The 15,189-nt window shown below is 53.1% G+C and overlaps 1 protein-coding gene across 3 annotated transcripts in view; it reads right to left on the minus strand.

Annotated features, from left to right (window-relative positions):
* TRRAP (transformation/transcription domain associated protein) overlaps positions 1–15,189 on the minus strand; it is a 90,322-nt gene that overhangs the window by 32,488 nt on the left and 42,645 nt on the right. For all 3 annotated transcript variants that reach the window (NM_001192137.4, NM_001434939.1, NM_001434938.1), the window contains 17 exon segments: positions 8–129; positions 647–846; positions 1,443–1,589; positions 2,224–2,349; positions 2,895–3,108; positions 4,448–4,594; positions 5,431–5,541; positions 5,803–5,937; positions 6,035–6,193; positions 7,417–7,623; positions 8,774–9,040; positions 11,906–12,034; positions 12,468–12,666; positions 12,828–13,009; positions 13,104–13,268; positions 13,627–13,746; positions 13,981–14,100. In NM_001192137.4, coding sequence (NP_001179066.1) covers positions 8–129; positions 647–846; positions 1,443–1,589; positions 2,224–2,349; positions 2,895–3,108; positions 4,448–4,594; positions 5,431–5,541; positions 5,803–5,937; positions 6,035–6,193; positions 7,417–7,623; positions 8,774–9,040; positions 11,906–12,034; positions 12,468–12,666; positions 12,828–13,009; positions 13,104–13,268; positions 13,627–13,746; positions 13,981–14,100 — 2,750 coding nt within the window.

Genomic DNA, 15,189 nt, shown 5'->3' on the forward strand with positions numbered 1-15,189 from the left:
TGATTACCTGTAGACGTAGTTAACAAGGTCTAAAAACTGGGCGTTTAGTTCAAGGTCTTCTGGAAAACGCTTTTCTATGTAGGTCATCATTTTCACAAGCAAAATGGACTTCTCCCGGAGTGTAGGTGTCTGCACAAATTTAAGAGTCAATTATTTGAGAAAGGACATGTTCAGAAGTATTTCAGCCATCTGCTCAGCTGATTTTTAACCTCCTACAGTCTTGTCAGGTAAAATAAGGTTGTTTCTAAATGGTTCTTTGGATGCTTAAGATCAAGACAGGTGCCAACATAATTTTCCTGGGGGACTACAACTCACTTGGGAGAGAAAGCAACTAAACTAGAAAACAAACTGGAAGTTTGCTAGCATCTTAGTTACCAAGTAACAGTCCCTCATGGTTGTTATTTTTGGCTCATTTAACATTCTAACAGAAGTAAAACCACATTACACAACCAGTTATTTCAAGTTTCTGTTCAAAATTTGTGAAGCACAGTGAGAAAAATCCAACTCAAAAAAAGAACCCCATGAGTGCAACTACTGGAGAGAAAAAATACTCTGCTTGAGAACTTGCAGAAGCGCTTAGACAGCGACGGCTGAACCTTCTCTCGAGAAGGCCCACAGGCCAGAGCACAGCCCCTGCCCAGCTCACCTGATTGGCTGCCATCGGGGAGTTGTTTTTAACCCATTCTTCCACAATTTTCACCACGGACCGGAGGATTTTGGCATCGGGGGATTTCTCAATGAGGGAGGTCAGGATGGCCTGAATGAAGTTCTTCCTCATCTCCATGCTCATCACGGCCAGGCGCGTCTTCACCAGCTCCAGACTTAGCATCACCAGCTCACTGGTCCCTGCGCATGGGAGAGACACCGGCTATCCCCACCACCCAAGCGGCTGGATCCCGCCCACGCCCTCCCCAGAACGCTTTCGCCCCGAAACGAGAGCTCCGGCGTGGGAAGTGCCTCCTGGCTCTGACCTCACCGCCGTGCCAGGGAGGCCCAACAAGAGCCTCCTCACAGGGCAGGGGACGACAGAGCTGACGGGACCGGGGGCTCGGCCAAGCCCTGGAGTCACGCGCACGGCCCTGGCGGGCTGAGAGGTGCGACTCCCACTGCTCCCCTCCCCACAACACGTCACCCGAGTTCCGGAGCTCGCAGCTTGGGTCTGGACCCTGAGACTTCGTTCTTCAGAAACAGTGGCTTTGATTTAGCCATCTCTGCTTACAGCAAAACTGTTAGATAACTAGTGGCAAAGGCTCCTCAAAATCTCTTCATTCTTACAATCACAAACTTAAAAAGCATTTCACTTTAAAAGAGTGCTTGACTCTGGAGATCAATGAAACGTTCGGAATTGCTCTGTTAAGAGCAAATGATGATGAACACGAAAGCAGTGGTCAGTGGAGCTGCCAGTCGCGGCGGCCCGAGGCAGGGCCGGCCCAGCGCGTCACCTGAGGCGGCTTCCGTGCTGCCCGAGGCGGCCTGTGGGCTCAGGTGCTCGCGCACCATCTTCTGCAGGGAGCGCATGAAGACCGAGATCAGCCTGTCGATGTAGCTCGGGTTGTTGCTGCAGGCGGACTTGAGGATCATCAGGGTCCCTGCAGGGGGAGAGTGCCAGGGGGTTTCTGAGTCTCTAAAAACTGCGTAAGTCACAAAAATGTCAATTACCCCTAAAAATATTTAAACAATGCACTAGACAAAAATGGGCCGTTTTTGACAAAAGTACAGATTGATCTGAAATGTCGATGTTGCCGTTGAGCCTGACACAAGTCTGAACTGCTCGAGTCCACTTGTGTGGCTTTTCTCCAGCCATATACACGACAGCGCTACTCGATCCTCAGTCAGCTCAATCTGCGGACAAGACACGGTGGACGCAGCGAGACCCTGTACAGACGCTGAGGCCGACTATACTCACAAGAAGGCTTTCACCTGCGCAGGGTCGGCGCCCCAGGCCCCAAATTGTTCAAGAACCAGCTGTAAACGTCCCATAAAAGCTTACACCATGGACCTTTAAACAACCCTGGAGATGGGGGGTGGGGAGGAGCACGTGCGTCTGAGGCAGGAAGAAGCTCTGAGGCTGGGCTTCCATCTCCAAGACCCCAGGGAACCTGGCCTTGTGTGCGCCCGGCCACTCGCAGACACGCTCAACACCACATTGGCTCAGAGCTCCTCCCAGAAGGGAAGCCCGTCCAAGCGAGCAGAGAGACGTGTGCAGGAGGGGTGCACACTCACCGAAGAGCTGGGAGGGGTTGGCACTGGTGGCCTTCTCGTAGTTGGTGAGCCCCTCATAGATGACCTTGCCCACTGCCGCGTACAGGCACTCCAGCTCCTCGTACTTGGAGGCCACACTCGAAGTGCCTGAAACAGGAGTGGGACTGTGGGGCTGGGGGCCAGTTGGCGGGCCCTGCCCGGCTCTGAGAGACACTGACTCTTCCCAGGCCAGCTCTGAGCTTCATCATCTGGGACCCACGGCGACCCTCACCCCAGGATGCGTGGCTCCCAGTTAACGGAGCTCGGTGACCACCTTTCATGTCCCCAGTCCTCAACTCAACCCCCTAAACACAAGGAAAACATGCCAAAATTCCATCTTTCCAGCTGTTCATCGCTTGACCAAAATGCTTTAACCGAGCTTTCTTTTAACCTTACAGAAACGGTAATGTTTAGCTGATCAAGAGAAACTGTATTTCCCAAGCGGACCAAAAAATGTAATGCGAAGACTTGGACTGTGAAGTTATGTCAACCTTTTTTTTTTTAAACAAAGTTTCACGGTACAAAAAAAAGGCTTGGATGATAAAATGGCTTATATGGCAAGTGGAAGAGGGAGGAGCAGTCTCAGTAATAAGGTCTGGGCCCACCCAGCCAGGCAGAAAGCAGAGAGAGAGAGGAGTGTGCTGGCCACGTACTGGGCTCGGTGGGGAAGAGGCTCATGAGGCGGGACAGCAGGCTGTGCACGGCCCGCAGCACCTTGGTGTTCCCGCACGTCATGCAGGCGGCCACGCCGCGCTGCAGGGGCTTGAAGCTGCTCAGGATGGCCGGCGGCTGCAGGACGGTGAGCAGGAAGCTCAGCACTTCCAGGCCGGTGCAGATGTTCCCGTAGTTCACCTGGTTCGGCTGCTCCTGCAACGGGGGACACGGGCCAGGTGTGGATGAGACAGCACGTGAACGCCGGCGACGGGAGGGGGCAAGCCAACCCGAGCCGCATGCCACTGAGCGCTTGGGAGGTGAAACCAAAACACCCAGAACCACCAAGGGGTGAGCACACCAGGCGTGTAAATGGCGCCATATTCTGTGACTACAGTAGGATTTCACAATCTTCCTTTCAATAAATTTGCCTTAAGAATTTAGTCAAACTTCCTTTAAAAAGTTCACGAAAAACATTAGTATTTGGCTTAAAAAGGCAACTGCTGCAATAAATTTTGCTTTTCTCCTTTCATGTTTTTAGTTCAACTACATACATCCTTCCAAAAGCAAATATCCTTAAAACTGTATCGTAAAATCAACTTCATAAATTGTCAGCACTAAAAAAAAAAAAAAAAAAAAACAGAGCACCAAGGTCCACAGTAAGGATTTAAGTTTGGCTTCAGGACCCTCGTGTCTGTGGCTCACACACACACACACACACACACGCACACACGTGCCCTGCATGGATGCTACTCTGAGGTAGACCCTGGGGAAAAGGCAGACGTCCACGTGAGCACACCCACTACTCTTGGAGAATGTAAGCCCGTGAAGGGGCTAAGCTGGAGTCAACGGTGACTAATTCTCATAGGAAAATAATTCCCTTTCCAAGAGAAACAGAGGAAAGAAATCTGAGATATCTACCAGTGAAGCCTAAGGCTAGACTCAAAGCACGCACTGTGGACCCAGCAGGCCTACCGCTCTGGAGCTCCTGTAACATAGGAAACCTGTGGGACCATTCAGTACACTTGAACAGCAACACTCATCTTTGCAGCACAAAGTAACAGACATTTACTGCAGGTTTTAAAATCTTCAAACTGAAAGCTTTCAGGTTTCACCAGAGACCTAGACACACAACTGTGTCCTGGTAACGAGATGCTTAAAGCAAGAGAGCAGCTTCTGTAACCTCCGGACAATCATAGGACGAAGAACACCCAAAAAGCCATCAGAAGACCTGCACTTGGGGCTCTCTCTTAACACCTGGCTATTCGGTGCCATGTTTATTATTCAATCTGTGTTTAAAAACTCAACTTCATTTTAAAGACTGTTGACTAAGTCAAACGTGTTTATCCCGGGCTAGCCAGTAAGTCGGTTTAAGCGATGAGCCCATGAAAAGCAAGGGCACTACTCTGCTTCCGAGACTCCTGGCTCCACCTGGGTGGAGGGGTAAGCACAGCGCTCTCTCCTCTCCCAGCGACCAGAAGAGCAGTGGGAGGAGCCCCGACTGGCGGAGGGGGGCGGCTCGGGGCCCACCCGTCCCAAGGACCCCCGCACCTACCACACTCATCAGCAGCTTGTCGAACCACTGCAGCTTGAGCTCCGACTTGGCCCACATGTCCGGGCGCAAGGCCGTCTTCAGGAGGGTCACACACCGGCGGGACAGCACCTCCCCAGGAGAGCCCGCCGCACTGGTGTTGTCGTTAACCTGGAAGTTCATGCAGGTCAGGCCCGAGTTACCCTGCACACAGGGCCCACCCTGCTCGCCTGCCCTGGCCCACTCTTGCTGGCCTCCGCCAGGACCCTGCCCCCTCACAGCGGGTCAGCGGTGACCTGCACTCTTCTGTGCAACAGAAGGGGCGGCATCAGGGCCTCCCCGAGGTACCCCTGGCTGGGCCTCCCAGGCTGCGCCCAGCACGCTGTGGCACTCAGGGAAGTATCGGCTGATAGTCGGGTAGCTTGTTTCCAGCACTTAGAGATCCTCAATAGTGTTGTAAAATAGCACACACTACTTCTTAATAGCTATAAAACTCCTTTGTGAGGGAAATCTCACTTACAAGGGTTTGTTTGAAATTTAAAACGCAAAGTTTCAGAAACTGATCGCCAACAATGGCGTGAAAATATGTAACTGATGTGAATGGTAAACGAATGCCAGTTACGAGGCACTGAACCACTGAACGCTGTCCACTACTTGTGTGGGATGGATCAGCCCAACACCCTCATGACACAGGTCACCTGAAAGTCAAGTAGTCCAACCCAGGGTCACTGAATGTCACCAACATGCTGTTAATTCTAAGATATGCCACTATTTCATCACTGATGAAAAAGTTATAAAAAATCCTATTATAAAACACAGTCGGGTTTCAGGAACATCAGCATGTCACCAAACGAGATCTGGTAAGAAAGGGACAAACTACTGAAGACAAGCTCCCAGACCTGGTTTGTCTGTTTCTTTTCTGACCGAACGGTCAGACGGCTGAATGCACTGAGTCTACGGGCAGCCCTCGTGCGGAAGGACCCTAACGGGGACGCGGGGATGCACACCTGACAGGCCACTCGGATGAGGAAGTTCACCACGGTGTCCGTGTGCTGCTTGTCAATGGGCTTGGCGAGCAGCGAGTCGGCGCCCGGCAGAGACTGGCTCCGCCCAAACACCTGCAGATGCGGGACAGCGTGCTCAGGAGCGCGGCCTGGCCTCGGCCCGCCCCAGGGCTGCCCGTGCTGGGCACCAGGGCACCCCCGACACACGCACAAGCACAGCTGCCACGGAGGAAGGGCGGGGCCTGGGCCACCCCCGAAAGGGAACCAGGTCCAGGGGGCGGGGGCACGGGCCTCGTGGGGTGTGGCGTGGCGCCCGGCCCGCATTCCGAGTTCCTGGATGAATGAACCGCCTGCGGCCCGGGCCCACGCTCTCACCGTGCTGATGGCGCCCGTGGCCGTCCTGAAGCGCTTCACCTCCTGCGCAGAGTCCACCGACAGGCCTCTCTTGATGGAAGACGAGACGGAGGTGACCCCTTCTCCACTTGAGTTCGGGTCCATGTCTGAATCGGGCTTAAAAAGACGCACCCACGCTTGACTTTGCCGACTGCTCTCCGGGGAGGGCTGCAGGGAACGCAGCCAGGGCCAGCGGGAGGGGCTGCCGCCCTACCTGCTGGTCCTTGATCCGCTGCAGCTCCCACTTGATGACGACCTCGGACAGGTCCACGGCCAGCCGCCGCTGCTCGATGGTGACGCTGGGCGTGAAGCCCAGCCGCTGCATGGCGCTCACCATGTGCTGCACGAGGTGATGCCGCACCGGGTAGTACACCTGCGGACGCGGGTGGTCATGCCAGGGCCACCGGCACGCGGGCACACGCACGCACCTGCCTCGGCCTCAGCAAGCGACCCAACCTTTGCCCAAGAATTCTGAACCCTAACTTAAGCTAAGAAATCTCTCAACACCTTTTATGAGTATCACTCCCCCTTCATTCACTGAGTTCCAATATAAAAGCGTGTTTTAGCTTTTAAGGACCATCTTTAAAAAATGCTGAAATAATGAATTTGTTAGGTAGGCAAGTTTAGTCACACGTATTAAACTTCAGACAGTGTTATAAAAGCTGGCCACGCCAAGAGGCAAATTCCTAATTCTAAAGAGCTGACTGTGAAAGAACAAATTTTCAATTCAGTCCTTTCTCCTCCACCCAAAAATCTATAAAAAATAATCTACATGTAAATAAATACAAGAAGGAGGTGATCTGGTTATAGAAGAGGAGATGCCAGTGACCTCTTCAAGAATTAATGACACTACTTCCCACCTTAAAGTAACAACTCGCCTGTATTCACAGGTAACTGAGTACAGCTGACCCTTGAACAACACAGGGGTCGGGGTGCCCACCCTCCACCAAGTCAAAAACGTGACTGTAGAGTTTAGTCAGTCCTCCGTATCCATGGTTCCACCTCCACGGATTCAACTAACCGCAGATCATGTGATATTACAGTACGTGTTTATTGAAAAACATCTGCATACGAGTGGATCCACACAGAACAAACCCTTGTTATTCAAAGACCAAGCGTACTTACAAGAAAAATGTTGTCTTAGAAAGAAGCGTATACCTAGGATACATCCACTGAACTACAGCACTTCCCATGTTGTAAGGCCACACACATACTCATGCTAATCTAGAGAAGAGAAATACCTTCTCTGAAAGATGAGGAGTGGGGAGTGTCTCGCTCAGTCGTGTCCAACTCTTATGTGACCCCGTGGACTGTAGCCCGCCAGGCTCCTCTGTCCATGGGATTCTCCAGGCAAGAATACTGGAGTGGGTTGCCATTTCCTTCTCCAGGGGATCTTCCCAACCCAGGGATCGAACCCGGGTCTCCTGCATTGCAGGCAGAGGCTTTATCCTCTGAGCCACCAGGGAAGCCCAGGGAAAGATGAGGACAACCTCATTATTGCAGAAAAACGAAAGACGAGGGAAACTTCAAAGCAAATGCACGAGAGCGTACCAGGTTCTGCTCTGAGGCCCCCGCGCCCAGCCACACACACCCCACCTTGAAGTGCTGCACGATCAGGTGCAGGATGTGGACCAGCTGCGGGACCGTGTGGCCCTCCTCCACGATGATCTTCCTCGTCCAGTGGGTCAGCATCTGGTGCCCGTCCTCCATCCGGGCTGGCACCGCCGGGGTCAGGATGGCCATCGCCTGCCTGACAATGGCGCGCGCTTCCATCGCGTGTGCCTTGAGGAGACTGTGGAACACCTGAGACAGGATGGAGATTGTCACGTAAGCATGGAGGCTTTAACAAGCGAGATGGAAGTAGTCACTCAGAAACAAGGTGTTATTTCTGTAAAAACAACCTTTAAACAATTCCTTGAGGCTCTTATTAGAAAAGCACATAGCAGTGACTTTGTCTTTCATAAAGTTTTGATCTGTGAAAATGTCTGCGCTAATGTTTTCTGAGCACCTAGTGTGTGCCTGTGCTGGACTAGGCTCAGATGGTAAAGAATCTGCCTGCAATGTGGGAGACCCGGGTTCGATCCCTGAGTCAGGAAAATCCCCTGGAGAAAGGAATGGCAACCCACTCCAGTATTCTTGCTTGGGAAACCCCCATAGGCAGGAGCCTGGCGGGTTACAGTTCATGGGGTTGCAAAGAGTTGGACACGACTGAAACACACACATGCACACAAAGCGAGCCCCAGTTTTCCCAGCGTGACCAGCATGAAGTTTCGAGGGACACAGGTCATGGACAGGCTGGAAACAATAGGACCTGCTGAACCCGGGTGCCTGGGAGAACTACAGGGTGTCACAGACACCCCTGGCGGGTCTCTGGCCCATGGAAGTTCCCAGGAGGGTGTGGTCAGAGCAAACAATCAAGGGTGGCTCAGGACAGGATGAGCGCCACCCCTGACCAGTGGCTCAGTGGGACAGACAGGCTAGGTGCTCAAGCACAGGGTCACAGCGAACTCTGACACAGACAGGGATGAGCTCGGTCAGATATGGAACTCAGAAGCAGGAGAAACCCAGGCTGCGTGACATCAAGGCCCAAACCCACTGAGCAACACCGGGAACGTGCTTGAGATGGTCCACCCGGACAGGGTCAGGAGACGAGGACCCCCGAGAACCCGCTGTCTGTCCGCAGCTAATGAGTGGGCTGGGGCCCTGGACGGACACACTTTCAGCAACAGACAGAGGAGCAGGAGGTGGTCGAAGAAGAACCGTATTGTTTCAAAAGCAAGGCTGAGAGGAAGGAGCAGACAGAGCAGGAGTGGGAGGAAGGGCGGGAACAAATCATGGGGGAGGATTCACCATCCCAAAACGACGGCAAAAGGGGCATCTGTAAATGCACCGGGGAAGACGATGAGCCAGGAGGAGGCTGTGCGTGCAGAGGGGGACTGGGCCCTGCCGGTACCTGCAGGACGATCTTCTTGTGGATGGCGAACTTGGCGATGATGTGGGCCAGCAGCAGGTGCCCGCTGTACTTGCAGGCGGGGTCCACGCAGGCCTTGGACAGCAGGCAGGGCCACGCGAAGGTCATGAGGCGGCGCAGCTTGCTGTTGCGGTTCTTGTTGTTGTCGTGGATGTGGTGGGGCGCGTGCTCCACCAGCAGCGTGGCGAACTGCAGTAGGTAGATGCGCAGCGAGTCCAGCATGTCCGCCTGCTTCTCGGGCTCCAAGACCTGAGGGCACGGGCGCAAGGGGGCGCTGCTGGCTCTGCTACGCCTGCCGCGCAGGGCACGCGCGAGTCTGCACATGCACACACGCTCTAGACACACACTTCTCAGGGGCACGCACGAGTCTGCACCTTCGCACACACGCACACACACACTCTAGACACACACCTCCCAGGGGCACGCACGAGTCTGCGCCTTCGCACACACACACACCTCCCAGGAGTACTCACAAGTCTGCACCTTCACATATGCACACACACTCTAGACACACACCTCCCAGGGGCACTCACAAGCCTATGCCTTCACACACGCATGCACGCACACACTATACACATACCTCGCAGGGCACTCACGAGTCTATGCCTTCACACACACACACATTCTAGACACACACCTCCCAGGGGCACTCACAAGCCTATGCCTTTGCGCAGGCACGCACGCACGCACGCGCGCGCGCGCACACACACACACACACACACACACACACACACACACTCTAGACACATACCTCCCAGGGGCGTGCCACAAGTCTACGCCTTCACACACAAACACACTCATACGTGCACACACGCGCTCTATACACGTAACATTCTGCTACCTCTGTACCTCCCAGGAGCACTCCACAAGTCTATGCCTTCACACGTGCACACATACACACACTCCATACACAAACCTGCCAAGGGTCACTTGACAAGTCTACGCTTTTACACACACACTCACGTGCACATACCCTCTACACACATATCACTCTGTACCTCTGAACATCCCAGGGTCACTCGACAAGTCTACGTACACGCACACTATACACAAACCTCCCAAGGGTCACTCGACAAGTCTATGGCTTCACATACACATACACACACACACACACACACACACACACACACACACACACACACACCCCCTCTATACACATAACATTCTGCTACCTCCGTACCTCCTCAAGGGTCAGTTGGCAATCTACTCCTCCACACACACGCATACACACTCACTCATAACACACGTACCCTCTTACACACATAGCGTTAAGCCTTACGGGGATAAACTCAATGACGTTACATCAATTTTCCTTTATTATGGACAGATTACAAACTTGCCAAATTTATTTCAGTGTTGAAGAGGGAGCAGACGTAGACGCTGGAACACAGGGGGCAGGGGGCTCCGAGCCCTCCCACACAAGGGGAGTCACGACCGAGTTTCTCAATTTCCAAGTAACTGAGTTATTGTTTTTCCTAGTCAATCATTAATTACTAACTCGTTTTTTAGTATTATTAGAAAATATTACCTACTCCCCAATTCTCTATTCTTAAAAAAAAAAAAGTCACACTTTTCCATACAATCAAGGGTCTGACAAATTTCTACATGTGTTTCACGGATATAAGAAAAATGTACACAGAGGAAAATGCTACCTGCCTCTGTGGAGTCACACAGACCGACCACACAATCCAGTACGAACCCTCACAACCTTCTGCCTCTCAGAAGACCTGTGACGGAAGCCTTCCACAACAGCTGTGTTGCCATCAGGGGGCCCTTTAGTCCCCAACTCCCTCCCTTGGATCTGCGGCTTCACAGAGGCCCTTCCCTGGGGGCGCCAGCCTGCCCTGCACCATTGATCCTCATCGACACTTGAACTCCTGACCCCTCACTGGTGCCGAGTTGACAGCATCCGACTCCAGGATGCAGCCCACAGAGGGCAGCCCATGGCAGGGCCCGAGTCTGGGTCTCCATGTGCCCACAGCTGCCCAGCACAGGGCACACAGCAGTATGTGGACCAAAACAATTGCTGGGACTTAGCTCTCACTCCCCCAGGAGGATGGAGCTAGGGTCAGAACTGCAGAAGGACGCCTGGCTTAAGCAGCAGACTATGGAAAGCCTGGCCACGTGTCCTGTGAACAGCCTCCCCTCTACCTGGACCCCAGGCCAGGGGGTGTGGAACCTACTCTCTTCTTCCCAAGGGTAGTAATTCATGGGCCGCGCAAGGAATGAAGTGAAGGCCCATGATGAGTGAAGCCCCACGGTCACAGCATTCGACCAGCAGCCGTGCATGAACACTCGGCCCAACCACCTCAAGGCAAACTCAGCATCCGCTGGTGAAGTGCACCAGCCCGACCACAGAGCACCATAGGAAGTTCTCAGGAGAACACGATTCCTAAAGCCTCACTTGTGCAACCTGCAAACACTATTGTGCACGAACCAAGACCCAAGTTAATTTCAGACATCCCACTGCCGCAGCATTTCATGAATGTGGCAGCAAAGGGTCACAGTGGTAACTGGTCCAGTCTCACGTCCTCACTGGCTTTTAGTAGATTCTTTTGTAAATAGATCATGAAAACACTACTGACCAGCAATAGGAATTTCTGCAAAACAACCACGACATGTGAATTTTCAACGTGATATATTCTGCTTCCCACTGAAATCTATTAACCTGGAAAAATTAAGTGATTCCACAGTGAAGCTGCCTTAGTAAGTTCACTAGTAAGAATGAATGCAATCATGAAAAATAAAAGCCGCAGGGAAATAACCTTATTTCGATGAATCCATCACACACACACACATCTCCCACACTGTGCGTGGTTCATGATGTCACTTTACTGCAATGAACCCATCTCGCACACACACACACACACCTCCCACGCTCTACGTGGTTTGTGATGTCACTTTATTGCAATGAACCCATCACACACACACACACACATACACATCTCCCACGCTCTGCGTGGTTCGTGACGTCACTTTATTGCGATGAACCCATCACACACACACACACACACACATCTCCCACGCTCTGTGTGGTTCGCGACATCACTTTATTGCATTGAACCCATCACACACACACACATCTCCCATGCTATGCATGCTTCGTGACGTCACCTTGGTAATGAACACACTGGTGATGCTCTCGGGGTTATCGCCTTCTGGATTGGGAGGTCCTAGGAGCTGCTCTCCTTCCCCCTTCTCAAAGCTGTATAAGAAAGCAGGATTCAAGATATGCTGCAGAACCTACAAAAAAATTTTAAAATGAAGGAGAAGAAAAACAAAGCCAGGCTCTCTCTCTCTCACTAGGTGGAACCAGCTCGGTCATGCTGCAGCATCCGGGCAGAACTCAGTCAGGGGTGCAGCTAGCAATTTTGTCTTTCCTTCCAGTGGCAACTGCAAAGGCAGGGTAACAACTTGAGGAAAAGAGCAGACTCGTTCACTCTTCTCACCTCAAACAAGTTGTTTTATAAAAGCAAAGGAACTAACACACCACTCGTCAGCATTGGTTCACAGCTGGACCTGCCTCACGTTTCTCAACAATGAAACTTCCTTCCTAAACAGCCCAGACTGCTCTTCCAACGCCAGGAAAGACAGCAGACCATGGACAGAGTGCCCTGGCTCCCGGGAAAACGAGCTCAAGCATTGTGGATTCTCCTGCAGCAACAGAGGGACCTACCTTGGCTTTCAGCTCATCTCCGAAGTTGGGGTCATTGAAGTCCACAAAGCGAAAAAACAGGGCCCGTTTCTGGGCGATGTTGTAGTTTTGGGGAATCTCCTCCTCCATGTACTCCTTTAGGAAGGTCATGTTGCAGAGGAAGCGACCAGTGAAGGCCCGGAGCAGCTGGAACAGCAGCTCGATATCTCCGTAATTCTTCCTGCGTGTTCAAATGAGAGGGCCGTAACTGCCGGGACATCCGACCTGCCCTCCAGCTGCTCAGAGCCACAGCCCATGCTCTACAGGCCATGCCTACACACAGGGACCCCGTGACCCATGCCTCAGAAGAGCCCACAGGCACCGGAGCCCAGATGCACCCACTTGCAGTAATTCAGCAGACAGTAGGCCAGCAGCTTGGGCTCCTTCCAGTTGGTGGCCGCCATGTTCTCCTTCCGGTGTCTTTCTTGGAAGGTTTCACTGACCCACACACGCCTCAGCTGGCTCACCAGGGAGTGCTGACTGGCCAGCCAGGAATCCTCGTTTTTAACGATGATACTGATGATCTGCCAAAGAGGAGACGGTGAGGACGCCGGCGGGGCTCTCCCTGCATCCTGACGGCACGTTCGGGGCACGGGCCGTGGTGGGGAGCCGCGCTACCTTGACGGCCTGGAACTGCAGGTCCAGCCGCAGCGTGCTGGTGCTCGGCGAGCCGGGGCGCACTGCGGTCTGGGTGCCACCGGGCAGCAGCAGCGTGATGAACCGGTTGGGGTTGGCCGCCAGCACGTCTCGAAGAGGTTTGGCATCTTTGTGTTTTAAGAAACTCTGCAAACAAAACAAATAGCTGTTTTAAGCTAATCAAAGCCCACAAACTATTTTATATTTTAGATGATGTGAACTCTAAGGTTCTTCCTAAATCTGAGGTAGAATAAAAAAAGAAAAAAAGACTACAAAAGCACTCTCTTTAGAAAGTACTTTTTAGACACTTGGTTTTCATAATTAGAGCAGCTCATTTATCCATTACGATCAAAGTCCTCCAAAGGAGGATTCCTGGACCTGAGCTTTTCTCAGCAGGACACGATGTTTCTAATGCTCAAGTTATATCAGAGAAAAATAAAACCTCAACAGTCAACTACAAATTTCAGACTGTAGAGCAGCACCCCAGTCCCAGCCCGGCTCCCACCATGAACATCCGGCTCCACTGGGGGTCGTTCAGCGTCGCCTCCATCATGAACAGCTCCACTGTCTGCGAGGGGTGGCGCGTCAGGAACTTGATCAGAGGTTCTCTGAAGGGACTGCCAGCCTGGAAGACACGCGGTGAAACCTGCACTGTCTGGGGCTCTGAGGTCTCTCCGGTCCAGCGACTGCCCACGGCTCCGTGTGCGCCTTCTCCCCTCATGAGTGGACTGCACGCGCCGCAAGCCAACATGAACACCCCACACCTTCCTCTGCTAGATGAACCCAGCTGAAGCATGACACAAAACATTCCCCGTCAAAGACGCAGGAAGAACCGAATGAGCCTGAGCCTGGCCTTTACCTCGATCAACATGGCCCGTTCGGTTTTCATCACGACCTCTAGCAAAGGCTTGACCAGAGTCTGGGGCGCAGCTGGGATCAGATGAAAAAGGTTTATGATGGCAGAGCAGATTTTCATCTCCTAATGGAGAAAGTCAGAAATTAGAAAACAGGCCAATTAATCGCACCAGCCAAAGGCATCAACCTCATACAGACCCTGCTAGGCTCTACTACGTTCGCAAGGCTCGCCAACAGAAGCAGAGTTAACACGTAGAAAGCCACAACTTGCCAACCTCAACTTCCAGCTGTGGCCGGAGGAAACGACCTGCCCTGGGCTCTGCCAGCGGAGGGAGGGGACCGCACACCTGGTGATGGTGCCACGTCCGCTTGCACGCACGCTGACCAGTGCTGGGAGTGACCTCTCGGGCCGCCGAGGTGAGCCCCCTCGGGGGCAGGGGCTCGTGCCCGTGGCCTGAACATTAGAGGCCCCCACGTGCCGTGACCGCATGGGGTCTCCCCAGTGCAGCAAGTTCTGAGGGCACAGACTTCTTCTGCCCTTAAAACTCAGCCACAAAGTCCTCAAAACATACGGGAAGTCTTTACCCCGGAAATTAACTATCAGCAGAAATAAATGACCGGCTGTGGGACTAAGAATTTGCCAAGCAGGCCTGAAAACAAAGCTGACAGACTGCTCCCCGGAATCACGTGCAAAGTGGGCTGCTCGGCGACCAAGCCCCGTCACCCGACTTTGCGTTCTCGGCGTCAGTTCCCACAGTTTTGGGTCCGCCATTCGGGCCACGGGGGCGGAAGATGCCCTGATGTCCCTTGTGGGTGGGGGGCGCCAGGCACCCAGGCCCCACTGCGGTAAAATGGGGATGGTAAGCGCCAGTCAGGGGCACCGGGTCCCGGCGGCAGTGGAGAGAGCGCTCAGAACGCCTCTTCAAGCCGAGAGGCCAAACATGAGAGGGGTCAGAAACGAGAAGCATCAGCTCACTGTCACCCCCGGCCTCCCCTGGAGTGCCTGTCTCCAGTGTTTCTGAGTTTGGGGGCAGAATAAGTTAGTTCGATCCTCAAGTTCGAATAACCTTCTAAAAATGGCACTTTCGTCTCCAAGGTGTAGGTTTTCAAAGCCCTGTCACAGAACCACTGCTGGTCTTCGCGTCACCACCGGGAGGGGCGGCAGGAACGACAGGCGTTACCACCCCCACTTTACAGAAGAGGCCAGCGCGGG

Source organism: Bos taurus, chromosome 25, assembly GCF_002263795.3.
Source record: "Bos taurus isolate L1 Dominette 01449 registration number 42190680 breed Hereford chromosome 25, ARS-UCD2.0, whole genome shotgun sequence".
In the NCBI taxonomy this organism is placed as follows: Eukaryota; Metazoa; Chordata; class Mammalia; order Artiodactyla; family Bovidae; genus Bos; species Bos taurus.